Source organism: Sprattus sprattus (assembly GCF_963457725.1).
Source record: "Sprattus sprattus genome assembly, chromosome: 10".
Taxonomy (NCBI): Eukaryota; Metazoa; Chordata; class Actinopteri; order Clupeiformes; family Clupeidae; genus Sprattus; species Sprattus sprattus.
Window position 1 is genome coordinate 26,089,405 of NC_137908.1, and position 12,500 is coordinate 26,101,904.

Here is a 12,500-nt window from a genome sequence, read left to right on the forward strand (position 1 = left end):
CATCATGGCCATTATAGCCCTCCACCACCACACACACACACACACACAACACACACACACACACACACACACACACACACACACACACACTCTAGCTGAGCCCTGATTGATTGTGTATGTTAGTGGGGCAGACGCCTCCTCACCCCGTGGCTGTTTGTACTTGCCACTAACAGACGTTTGCTATCCTAAAACACACCAGACTTCAGCAATGGAGGACTATGTGTGTGTTTGTGTGTGTGTGTATGCATGTGTTGTGTGTGTGTGTGTGTGTGTGTGTATATGTGTGTGCATGTGTGTGTGTGTGTGCATGTGTGTGTGTGCGTGTATGTGTGTGTGTATGAGTACTTGTGTGAGTTGTGTGTCACATCAACGCCAGAGTTGAGACGAGTAGGGATGGGTGGGAGGTGTTGGATAAGTCAGACAGAGGTGTTTGTCAGCAAGGACTAAGGGATGAAGTGTGTGTGTGTGTGTGTGGGGGGGGGTGGGTGGGAAAGAGGAGTAGTGTAATTGTTGAGAGACAAGGTGCGGGAGGTTAGGTGTGTGTATGAGTGTGTTGGGGAGGTGGGGGTGGGGGGCAGTGTGTGTGTGGGTGTGTGTGTGTGTGTGTGGTGGTGGGGCGGGGGGGGGGGGGGGGGAGGGGGTTGCTGGGGGCAAGTCTGGGGAACAGATGACAGTCCTGACAGGACACCAGCTGCCACACACAATTGCACGTCACCTCCCTTAGGTCACCTCACACACAAACAGATAAACACACACGGACACATCCACACTCATCCACACACACACACACACACACACACACACACACACACACACACACACACAAACAACCACACACACACGCACACACACATCACATCAACACACGCACACATGCAGGAACACACACATGCAGGGCACAAAAGTCACACTTGCACACACAAATGAACTTACTCTTCTTGTCTCCTGCATACATGAACACATACTATTTATCACACACACAAGGAACACAGATACACAAAGACAGACGTACACACACACAATTACACCAAAAAAGTCAAAAGCAATTAAACAGAGATACTCATGACTGAGTGTCGTGGATCTGTCCTCTCAGCACTTGCTGTGTGTGCTGCTCTACCATATCCTGATCCCCCCCCCCCCCCAGTGAGAAGAAAAGGCTTACACACTCATAAACAAATCTTAAAACACCTACATCTCTACTGCATGTATTAATATGCAGTAAAGTAATAATGAGCACAAAAACCCAGATAACCACAGCAGAATGCCTGGAGGAATAAGGACCACTTTAAACTAGAGCCAAATCTCCACCCTATAGTCCCTCTGGTACCTGTGTAATAAACAAACAAATACATAAATAATATTCTGTGGTCATACAGGTAAACTGGTGAGTATGGGTCATAGTGTTGGTGTGCCGACCCCCCCCCCCCCCCCCCCAACACCACCTCAGCACCCAATCTCAGACTCACCCGTGTAGGGGGTCCACAACGATGGCTCGGGGGTGCGTCATCTTCCCCTCGATGAGTGTCTTCCGGGTCTGAGAGGCCTTCTCTAGCCGTGCTACGCTGATGGTCTTCTTAGGCCCGTCGTCTGTCCAGTACAGGTTATCAGCCATCCAGTCCACTGCAATGCCCTCCACCGTATGGATCCCTGAGAGAGGCAGAGACAGAGAGACACGGAGCCAACATCAGTCTCTGGCACAGAGACAACAAACAACAACAACAACAGCAGCGTGCTGACAGGTCATTTTTAGCAGCCTGGATTTGTCGCCAGAGAAAATGTATGTTTTGCTACCATCCAGTATGAGGGATCCTGCTGCTGAAAATAAACACAGCATTAGTCTTTGTGATTGCGCCTGCTATGGCTGGACACCCCTGGCTTGTTGAGACAAGGACTAAGTGTGCAGGAATAAAGCTATGCAAGAGGGTGATAGATATGAGAAGTGCAAGCTCGCTGAACATAACATATGTCATAATCCAATGAGAGGGAGAGAGATAGTTAGAAAGTGAGAGTCAGAAAGAGAGCGAGACAGAGAGAGAGAGAGAGAAAGAGCGAGAGAGAGAAAGAAAGAGAATGACAGGGTGTGTGTGTGAGACAGTGTAATTTCACAGTGAACGCAGGAACCTATGTATCTCTATACACCCCCATACATCAAAAACTCAAAAAGTGTCTGTGGGCTGAACCACGCTTGCTCCAGGATTCTAGGCAACCGAGGCACTCTGACCTCCATGAGAAGGGTCACTGAATTGGATTGGCCTGTAGTGGGTCACAAGCCATGTTGTATTGGAGGATTGACTTCCAGATTCCCTGACGCGCTGGTACTCTACCTTCCTTGAGGATTGTGTCCCTCTCCGTGCCGTCGATCTTCTGGCGGCCGATGATGTAGCTGGTGGCGTCTGCGAAGTAGATGAACTCGCTGGCGGCGTGGAAGTCCAGGGCCCGTGGGTTCATCAGGTTCTCGATGGGGATCATGTACTCGTCCGGCACCTTGGCGTTCATGTCCATCCCGCGGATGACCCCGGGCCGACCTTTCCCATACACCAGGAAGAGCTCGTGCTCTGGCTCTGTGGAGGAGAGGGGGACAGGAGGTCAGTCATTTTGATGAGAGAGGCAGACAGACACTGCGCTGAGAGGGGTACACACACATGCAGTGGTGCAACCCAAACTGTGAAGTCGACTGGAGAAGAGAGACAGATGGCTCGTGTTGTTTATTCCTTGTTGCATTCTTGCATCTCTCGATCACTTTTGCGGAGACTTGTCTTTGTTTACACAATCTAAGGGGGATTCACAGACAACAAGGCGCCAGGTTTGCTGGGAGCTGGAGAGCGCATGTACTGGTTGAACTCAGGCAGGACAGAGAGGATTGGGCTTGTGGACTAAACCTGCCCTCACCTCAATGGATGCACAGGAACTGACCATTGTAACTAGGAGTTAAGTCCTGACACGTACATTGACATTGATTTCTACATGCACACACAGACACACACACACAGACACACACACACACACACACACACACACACACACACACAGACACACACACTCTAACCCTAACCCTTAAGTTTCGATGTTGAAAGAAATCTAAAACCTGGATGGGTAAGGAGACCGCAGAGCAATGGAGCCGGGTAAAGGGCATCTTCCAATGACCTGACAGCACACATAAGGTAAGGAGCAGCAGAAAGGCTCTCAATATTACACTATTACGCTGAACTCCACTCAATCAGAGGGCTAGAGGTTCAGACTCCCATAGCCTTTCCCACACCTAGCTTTAGCCCAATAGACTCTGATAGCAGACACAAATACTGCTAAATTTATATAGACCCTACACATGCACTGATCATCTGTACAATAACACACAAAAACACACGCATTCAATGGCGAGATTCTGCACTGGGCTCCACAGCCTGGTGTCTGAGACCTTGTGAGAGGAGTAGAGACTAATTCTGTTAAGGGTTTAAAAGCAAAGGGGCTGTCCATAGAGCACTCTCCATGCATCATCAAACAGCAGTAGTACATCTGACAACTTCAATGAAAATACACCATTAACACCATTTTATATGCCCATATTTATGCGCCGTGTCCTATGAATAAGAATTAACCGCTCGTGACATGATCTAAATCCCAGAAGGCTGAATTCAATCAGTGAGCATTGTAATGATGTTCTCTCTCTTGCTCTCTCGTTCCCTCTCTCTCTCTCTCTCTCTCTCTCTCTCGCTCTCTCTCTCTCTTTCTTATTCTCTCTTCCTCCATCAAGAAGGGGCATAACTGATGAGCTTCTACACTTTCTGAAGGGTATGCCTGATGACATTCTATACCCCAACGTTTGTGTGTTTGTGTGTGTGTGTGTGTGTGTGTGTGTGTGTGTGTGTGTGTGTGTGTATGTGTGTGTGTGTGTATGCGCATGCATGTGTCTGTGGGAGTGTGCGTGGATCAATAATAATCTCTACAGCGCCTCGATCAACCCCGGCAATCTCCACCCAGTAGACCGAAGAAATCCACACCGATCAGATAGGAGTCCGAGCCCTTCATTCCACATGAATCAGCATTTCCTCAGGTCATTTTGCCCCAGCCTTGCCTGATTAATCACTGCTTGCATGGCCACAGAACCCCTGAAATTTGGAAATGGCGGGGGGGGGGGGAGGGGGGGGGGGGGCGTCCTTGGACTTGGCTCAATAACACAATCAATTCCTCTATTTCTGTCAGAGCCTCGTCTCACTCTTGAGCAGAAGGGTCTCGTTCTGATTAATGAGACAGTGGCTGGGAGCGGACAGGCGTCTCTCTCACTCTCTCTCCAACAGACGTGCCACACGTGGAGCCCGAAGTTGATTGGTGGAAAGTAAGTTAATACACCTGGGCAGATTCTTCAGTGGCTACCTTTCCTCTGTGGTTTCTATTAATGACATTTAGGAAGCAGGCTGCACCCAAGAGTGGTCAAACCAATTCACACCCTCACTCACCACAACTCACATTGTTGCTTGTTTTCAGTAACAATACAACAAGGCAACCCTTGCAAAAGAGTCTCTGGGTAATATATTTATCATTTCAATGCTCCATAAACGGCACCTAATAAACATTTCCATTTGTTTTGCTGTATTTATGGTGTTAGTGGTGATGGTTGTGATGGTGGTGGTGGTTGTGGTGGTGTAAGTGGTGATGGTTGTGATGGTGGTGGTTGTGGTTGTGGTGGTGGTGGTGGTGTTGGTGTTGGTGTTAGTGGTGATGGTGGGGGTGTTGGTGGTGGTGATGGTGTTGGTGTTGGTGTTGGTGTTGGTGGTGGTGGTGTTGGTGTTGGTGTTGGTGTTGGTGTTGGTGGTGGTGGTGGTGGTGATGGTGTTGGTGTTGGTGTTGGCGTTGGCGTTGGCGTTGGCGTTGGCGGTGTTGGTGTTGGTGTTGGTGTTGGTTTGGTGGTGGTGGTGATGGTGATGGTGATGGTGATGGTGATGGTGATGGTGGTGTTGGTGTTGGTGTTGGTGGAGGTGGTGGTGTTGGTGTTGGTGTTGGTGTTGGTGTTGGTGGTGGTGGTGTTGGTGTTGGTGTTGGTGTTGGTGTTGGTGGTGTTGGTGTTGGTGGTGGTGGTGTTGGTGTTGGTGTTAGTGGTGATGGTGGGGGTGTTGGTGGTGGTGATGGCAGACCTGCCAACATTGGAAAATGTGTTTGAGTACCACCCCGGTGCGGCGCGGTGCGGTGCGGTGCGGGGCGCGGCAAGATTGTGTGGCCTTCATTTTATTAGTTATAATGCTGTTGTTGCATTATTGAACCAATCGACGACATTCTGAGCTAATACATAATGCAGTTCTGAACCACTTTAGAAGGCCTAATGAAATAAAATAAAAAGACTGTGATAACAGTTATAAGTGATAACTGTGACAACAAATTTGTAGCCTGGGATGTTATTTCACTCTAGGCTCCTTAGGAACTTCTCACACAATGGTCATGTTGTATTTTTTCCCTACCTCATACCTATCAAGTGTCATGATTCATCATTCTTTTTTCTCCCCACGTCTGATGTTTGAATGCAAGCCCAATTACATGTGATACCAGGACTAGACAACTGCTAAGACCAAATGATGGCGCTGTGTTTGCTTCTTTATTATTTAATTAAATTCTAGTCAGTGGAAGAGTTTTTTAGGCTATTACAGACATCCCAACCTGCAAAAAGTCATTTCAGGGAGGTATTCCCCCCCCTAGGCCTACGTATTACTGTTGTGGTCCCTAAAAGTTATAAAAGCATAATATCATTCTACTTACCGAAACAGGCCAATCAGGATGCTCCTGAGGCACACACGCACACTGCCTCACACACGCACAGTCTCCAGGTCCCTCTCCCTCTCTGTCGTGCGCGCGCTACACAGATGCTAACACAGTTTGGAGCACGTCGCTCGCTCTAGATTCCGGGAGATTTTAAGTCATTTGAGGGCATCAGGGAGTGGTTATCAATATGCGGGAGACTCCCGGAACTTCCGGGAGACTTTGGATGTCTGCTATTATCATTAGCCTATTATTTGTATTATTATTAGAAACATATAGCCTTTTACACTGTGACATGACAACAGCTGTGCGTAAGCATGTGTGGACACTGTACGTGGAAGGCTGCCGCGGACCTCTAGCATGAACTTGACAGATAGGCCTATGATTTTCTGATAATATGCATCTCACTGTGTTCGTTACCTGTTGCTCCTTGGTGACTGATGTCAATAATGACATTGCACACTGTGCAGAAAGCATGGTGGGGATGTCTAAAAGAACGGAGGCATGGCCATCTCTCCCGGTAACTATCAATGATTTTTTGCGATCTTTTTATTTTATCCGGTGGTTCTGCCATGGTAACATACTACAAGAGTTTGTCTAAAATAAGTAGTTTGAAAAAACCCCAAAAGCGTAAAGTCAAACCATTTATAACACAGCCAAGACACTTAGATGTATTTGCCATTTTAAATCGATGGCGAACACGAAAACCACATGGTTAACATCGTTGGGCTAAAATTAAATACATTTTTAACGTCTTATCTCTACATTACTCGTTAGTTTACCTTTAAGTGATTTTTTTGAATGTCCTCACTTGAAGAATTGGCCAGGTGTGGTCGGGAAGGGAGAGTTAGGTAAGTATTCATGAATGAAAAATCGCTAACTGACACTTAAACAGCGGTTGATTCCTCTGACCGCAGAGTAACCTAGTATTCTCTGATTTCGATGGTCATACAGGGGATAGTAACGGCAGGGGGTCTGTGATTGGTCAAACTCCTCTTCTGCTTCTTGCTCTGCTGCAGCTGCCTATGTACGCATTGGTGACTCGAGACAGACTGTGAAGTTTGAACCCATTGAAAACCGGCAATGCATTATTGAGCGTTATGCGTTCTTAAAAAAAAAGATATATATTTTTTAGGTTTTGCGTACTTTTAGACCATCAACTCGTACCAGCGTACTTTGATGTCAAAATGCGTGCCAGGTACGCAAAATGCGTACATGTTGGCAGGTCTGTATGGTGTTGGTGTTGGTGTTGGTGTTGGTGTTGGTGGTGTTGGTGTTGGTGTTGGTGTTGGTGTTGGTGGTGGTGGTGATGGTGTTGGTGTTGGTGTTGGCGTTGGCGTTGGCGTTGGCGTTGGCGGTGTTGGTGTTGGTGTTGGTGGTGGTGGTGGTGGTGATGGTGATGGTGATGGTGATGGTGATGGTGATGGTGATGGTGATGGTGATGGTGATGGTGATGGTGGTGTTGGTGTTGGTGTTGGTGTTGGTGTTGGTGTTGGTGTTGGTGGAGGTGGTGGTGTTGGTGGTGGTGTTAGTGGTGTTAGTGGTGGTGGTGGTACTCACTCTTGCAGGACTTGCCGTCGCTGCCCAGGCTGAAGCCGGAGCGGCAGCGGCAGGTGCGGGTCTTGTGGCTGTTCCCCAGAAGGCAAATGTCTGAGCAGCCGCCCGCTTTCCCGTGCTGGTCAAGCTCACATGCATGGCTCCGCACTACAGAAGGGAGAGAGAGGAAGAAAGAAAGAAAGAAAGAAAGAAAGGGAGAGGGATAGATACAATTTTTTGAGGATGAGAGGGACACCCCAAAAACATCTCGCACACAAACACCAAGGCTTCAGGCTGAATCTAATCAATAATATATCAGAGTTGCTGAAAGACAATGGGGCTCTCGCACCTCAGTAAGTAATTGTCTAGGTCATGCACTATTCTCAAAACAGTCTTTATCTCAAGGAGTACTCAAGGAGTACTGCTCTTAGACAATGGGCTGTTTCATGACTCAAGCTTGTTTCAGCTTCAGCAGTGATATATCATCATGAAAATGTCAAACACCAGAGACCTACACACTGATGCATTATGGGTAAGTATGTAGTCCCACAAGCTCTCAGTGATGATCATGAGCCCCTTCTACAACACGTGGACATCCCCACCGAACCCTTTCCAGCACGGGGAGTCGGCCATGGAGGCGGCACCTTAACCCTACCTGGGGGCTGCCTCCTCTGGTGGTAGACATGCAGGGCGCCGCCCTTGTCGACACGCGTCACCACCTGGTAGTCGGTGCTGTTGAAGCGGTTTATGCGGATCACGCTGGTCTTGGGCTGCATGTTGGCGTTGTCCGAGTTGGTGGCGTACAGGTAGTTCTCAAACACTGTTAGGCCATATAGGTGCTCAATCTAGGAGAGAGGAGTGGGGGCCTCAAGAACTTGTTTCACATTGCTCATGTCCAAAAAGACACACACATACACAGGCACACACACACACACACACACACACACACACACACACACAAACACACACACTGAGAGCCTAGGTCAGAGATAAACTAGAATTTACGTAATACTACCCCCGTTGTACGTTTACATGCATTTCAGAAAGTCATTCCCAACTTGCTTGCATTAAATCCACAAATTCTTTTGATGTGACATCAAATTCTGTTTTCTATAATTCTGTGTGACCTGTGTGATTCTGAGGAGTCATATTTGGCAGTCCATCGAACAAAGACATTAACACTGAACACAGACTGAGAAGGCACTATAGAGCGACTACTCTGAAAGTACTGTACTGTAAAACACTGGGAGAGTGACCTAATGGCCAACATAGACACATTAGTGACAGAAAGAGGGTGAAAGTGGCATCTCTCTCTCTAGCTTATTGTGCCACTAACAGGCATTGTGGCCATTTCACTTCGACCCGAGGATCATTCATACATTACTGATAATGACACTGAGCGGGCTTGAAGAGAAGACTTGCACAGACTTAATGAATAGAAATGACCATCATCCTGGCTGTCACAGAAAGAAAATGGCATCTGTAACAAGCCAATTTTGACATGACTGACAGCAACCACCATCTGAGGAGAACTAACTAGATCATCCTGTTCTGACTTGAAACATGGGAGGGAGAGGGGGGCAAAGCCACACTGAAGGCCAGTGAAAGAGCCTGCTCCTGAGGCTCAACTGGTAGAGCAGCTAGGGCACAAACCTATGGAGCCACAAGCAGCTGCAAGGCTGTTAACTGGCACATCACCCTGGTCCTAGCCTCTCGTCATCAGCTCCCTGTTCCTTTCAGAATTCAATCTGAGACCTTGGTGATTGCTTTCACACTCTCAATGGTCAGGCCCCATCTTATATAGCAGACCTTATTCCCTGGCACTCAGCCCCTGGGTCTCTCAGATCTGACTCAAACTCGAAGGTGACAGAGCCTTTGCCATTGCTGCTCCACAGCTGTGGAACCAGTTGCCGTTAGATAATAGACATGGTTCCTCCACCTCTGTTTTTAACTCTATGCTAAAGACACATTTCTATTCATTAGCCTATAAATCTGTTGTCATGTTTAGAATTGTGTATTTGTCCCTCGTTGTTTATTGTTGTAATTGCTATGTTTCTTTTGTGTTTTTAACTTTTGACTTTAATGTCCTTTGGTACAGCACTTTGGTTTAAATGTCTCAAAGCAATACACTTCACTTACTTACTTACCTACTGATGAACATGCATATCCATACTGCACTTGGCTTGGTACAAAAGTGTCTGCAACATGACCTATTGGCATCAAACCAAGATGACCGAACCTGACCTCACACACGTCACATGAGCAGCAGACGCATCTATCCTTACTTGGCCCTGCCTGTCCAGAACACACTAAAAGCCCACGAGCCTGGGTCACTCACTCACCCTGTACGGAGGCCCGACACCCTTACTGACCAGTAGGCCTGGATGATGGCCCGACACCCTTACTGACCAGTGGGCCCTGGATGATGGTCTTACACCCTTACTGACCAGTAGGCCCTGGATTATGGCCCGACACCCTTACTGACCAGTAGGCCCTGGATGATGGTCTTACACCCTTACTGACCAGTGGGCCCTGGATGATGGTCTAACACCCTTACTGACCAGTAGGCCCTGTATGATGGTCTTACACCCTTACTGACCAGTAGGCCCTGGATGATGGTCTTACACCCTTACTGACCAGTAGGCCCTGGATGATGGTCTTACACCCTTACTGACCAGTAGGCCCTGTATGATGGTCTTACACCCTTACTGACCAGTAGGCCCTGGATGATGGTCTTACACCCTTACTGACCAGTAGGCCCTGGATGATGGTCTTACACCCTTACTGACCAGTAGGCCCTGGATGATGGTTTTACACTCTTACTGGCCTGACACCCTTACTGACCAGTAGGCCCTGGATGATGGTCTTACACCCTTACTGACCAGTAGGCCCTGGATGATGGTTTTACACTCTTACTGGCCTGACACCCTTACTGACCAGTAGGCCCTGGATGATGGCCCGAAACCCTTACTGACCAGTAGGCCCTGGATGATGGTCTGGCGGTTCTTTCCCTCGTAGTCCACCACTTCGATGTAGTCCAGGTAGGCGTCGGCCCAGTACACCAGACGGCTGACCAGGTCCAGGGTGATGCCGTGGGGGAAGACGATCTTGCTGTCCACCAGCTTGGTGCGGTTCTGGCCGTCCATGTCACAGCGCTCCACCTTCGGGATCTGACCGTAGTCGGTGAAAAAGACCTTCCTGTGGTTGAGAAAAAGTAAGGAAAAAAAGGAGGAGTGGTGAGTGGGGAGAAAAACAGAGGGATACAGTCAGAGAGAGAGACAGAGAGAGAGAGAGAAAATAGAATGAGGGAAAAAGAGTGAGATAAAAGAGGGGAAGCAGAGACAATGACAGAGAGGGAGAGAGATGGGAAGTAATGGTCACAACTAAAATATACATGAGCGGCTAAGTGCCTCTTTAGAATCACATGCTAGCGCAGCCCTCATGAAAACCAAAGTGTTTAAAGAAGAATAAGGTTGTTTATAAATTTAGAGACCTTACCAACGGAAATAAACACTCAGAACTGTGTGTGTGTGTGTTTGTGTGTGTGTGTGTGTGTGTGTGTGTGTATGTGCACATTCGCACATGTGTATGTGCATTGCAGGGGGACATTGTGAGTGAGAATGAGTGTGTGTGTGTTTTTGTGTGTGTGTGTTATGGGGCAGATTTTGAGTGGGAGTCAGTGTCTGTGTGTGTGTTTTTTTGGGGGAGATTGTGAGTGTCTGTGTGTGTGTGTGTGTGTGTGTGTGTGTGTGTGTGTGTGTGTGTGTGTGCGTGTGTGTGTGTGTGCGTGTGTGTGCGTGTGTGTGTGTGTGTTGTGGGGGAGATTTTGAGTGAGAGTTAGTGTCTGTGTGTATTTGTGTGTGTGTGTGTGTGTGTGTTGTGGGGGAGATTTTGAGTGAGAGTTAGTGTCTGTGTGTATTTGTGTGTGTGTGTGTGTGTGTGTGTGTGTGTGTGTGTGTGTGTGTGTGTGTGCATGCATGCCCCCTCACCCCATGCTGGGGTCAAGTGCGATGCCTTTGGGGTTGTAGAGCTCCTGGTCCAGCAGGGTGACGCAGGTGGTACCGTCTTTGTCACACACAAACACACGGTCATCCACATCATCCACAAAGTAGAAGTTTCCTGTCAGCCAGTCAATGGCCATCTGCTCCACATCTGTACAGGAGAAAGAGAGAGAGATAGAGAGAGAGAGAAGGAGGGGATGAGATAGAGAGAGAGTGAGAGAGAAGGAGGAAGCGAAGGAGAGAGAGGGAGAGGGAGAATGAAAGAGAGGGAGAAGCAAGGAGAGAAAGGGAGAGGGAGGATGAGAGAGAGGAGTGAAAGAATGCAAACATTAAGACACTCACTCCCTTTCTTTTAGGTTAACATCTGTGCAACAACTGAGAGAAAAACCTCACACACACACACACACACACACACACACACACACACACACACACACACACACACACACACACACACACGCACACACACACACACAAGGATGAGATAATGATAATGTGTGTCTGTCTGGCTACCTTAAGGCCCCGACACATTGAAGTGTTCAGACATATGGCTGCCATGCCCTGCAGCAGCAGTCACCCCCCCACCCCCATCTCTAATGTAAATACCCGCCCACTAGCCCCGTGTTTATTTACCTCAACTGTCCAGAGACACTTCATGAACATGTGGCCATGGGGAGCCAGTGTGTGTGTGTGTATGTGTGTGTGTGTGTGTGTGTGTGTGTGTGTGTGTGTGTGTGTGTGTGTGTGTGTGTGTGTGCAAGGAGGCTGTTAGGACTGACTCATGGCTACAAGCCGGACGAGGGTCCAAATTAGGCAACAATAACATGCGGTGTTGCAAACAGCCAAAACACACACCCACACACATGTACACACACACACACACACACACACACACACACAGGCACGTGCACACAGTGTCAGGGAGGTAGTCCCTTGCAGGGAGTAATTCCACTCACTCTTTGTCATTTCCCTGAGCTCAGGATCGTGACATTGGTCATCTCGGCACTCAGTCTGCCTAGAACTAGACTAAACACAACGTGGGGCTGGGAGCGGTACTTATAGTCCTTAATAACAAGCCCACCCTGGACTACACCCAAACCACCCACCTTCCTCCGCTGCTTCTGTCCTCGGACAAGCTGTCCATACACAAACTCCACAACGACATGTGAAAAATGGCCACACCTTGCTGATCGGTTCCTTAAGTTAGACCATTAGGCA

At 48.3% G+C, this 12,500-nt stretch overlaps 1 protein-coding gene across 1 annotated transcript in view; it reads right to left on the bottom strand.

The window, feature by feature from the left end:
• Positions 1–1,462: 1,462 nt before the first annotated feature.
• The window catches only part of LOC308371278 (low-density lipoprotein receptor-related protein 1-like), a gene marked incomplete at its 3' end in the record, with an annotated part of 88,665 nt that continues 77,627 nt past the window's right edge, over positions 1,463–12,500 (bottom strand). The window contains exons 7-12 of the mRNA XM_080846123.1: positions 11,271–11,433; positions 10,257–10,479; positions 7,937–8,126; positions 7,306–7,449; positions 2,325–2,561; positions 1,463–1,647 (exon numbers count right to left, since the gene is read on the bottom strand). Of these exons, the coding sequence (XP_080702249.1) occupies positions 1,463–1,647; positions 2,325–2,561; positions 7,306–7,449; positions 7,937–8,126; positions 10,257–10,479; positions 11,271–11,433 (1,142 nt within the window). The remainder of the gene's footprint in view (positions 1,648–2,324; positions 2,562–7,305; positions 7,450–7,936; positions 8,127–10,256; positions 10,480–11,270; positions 11,434–12,500) is intronic.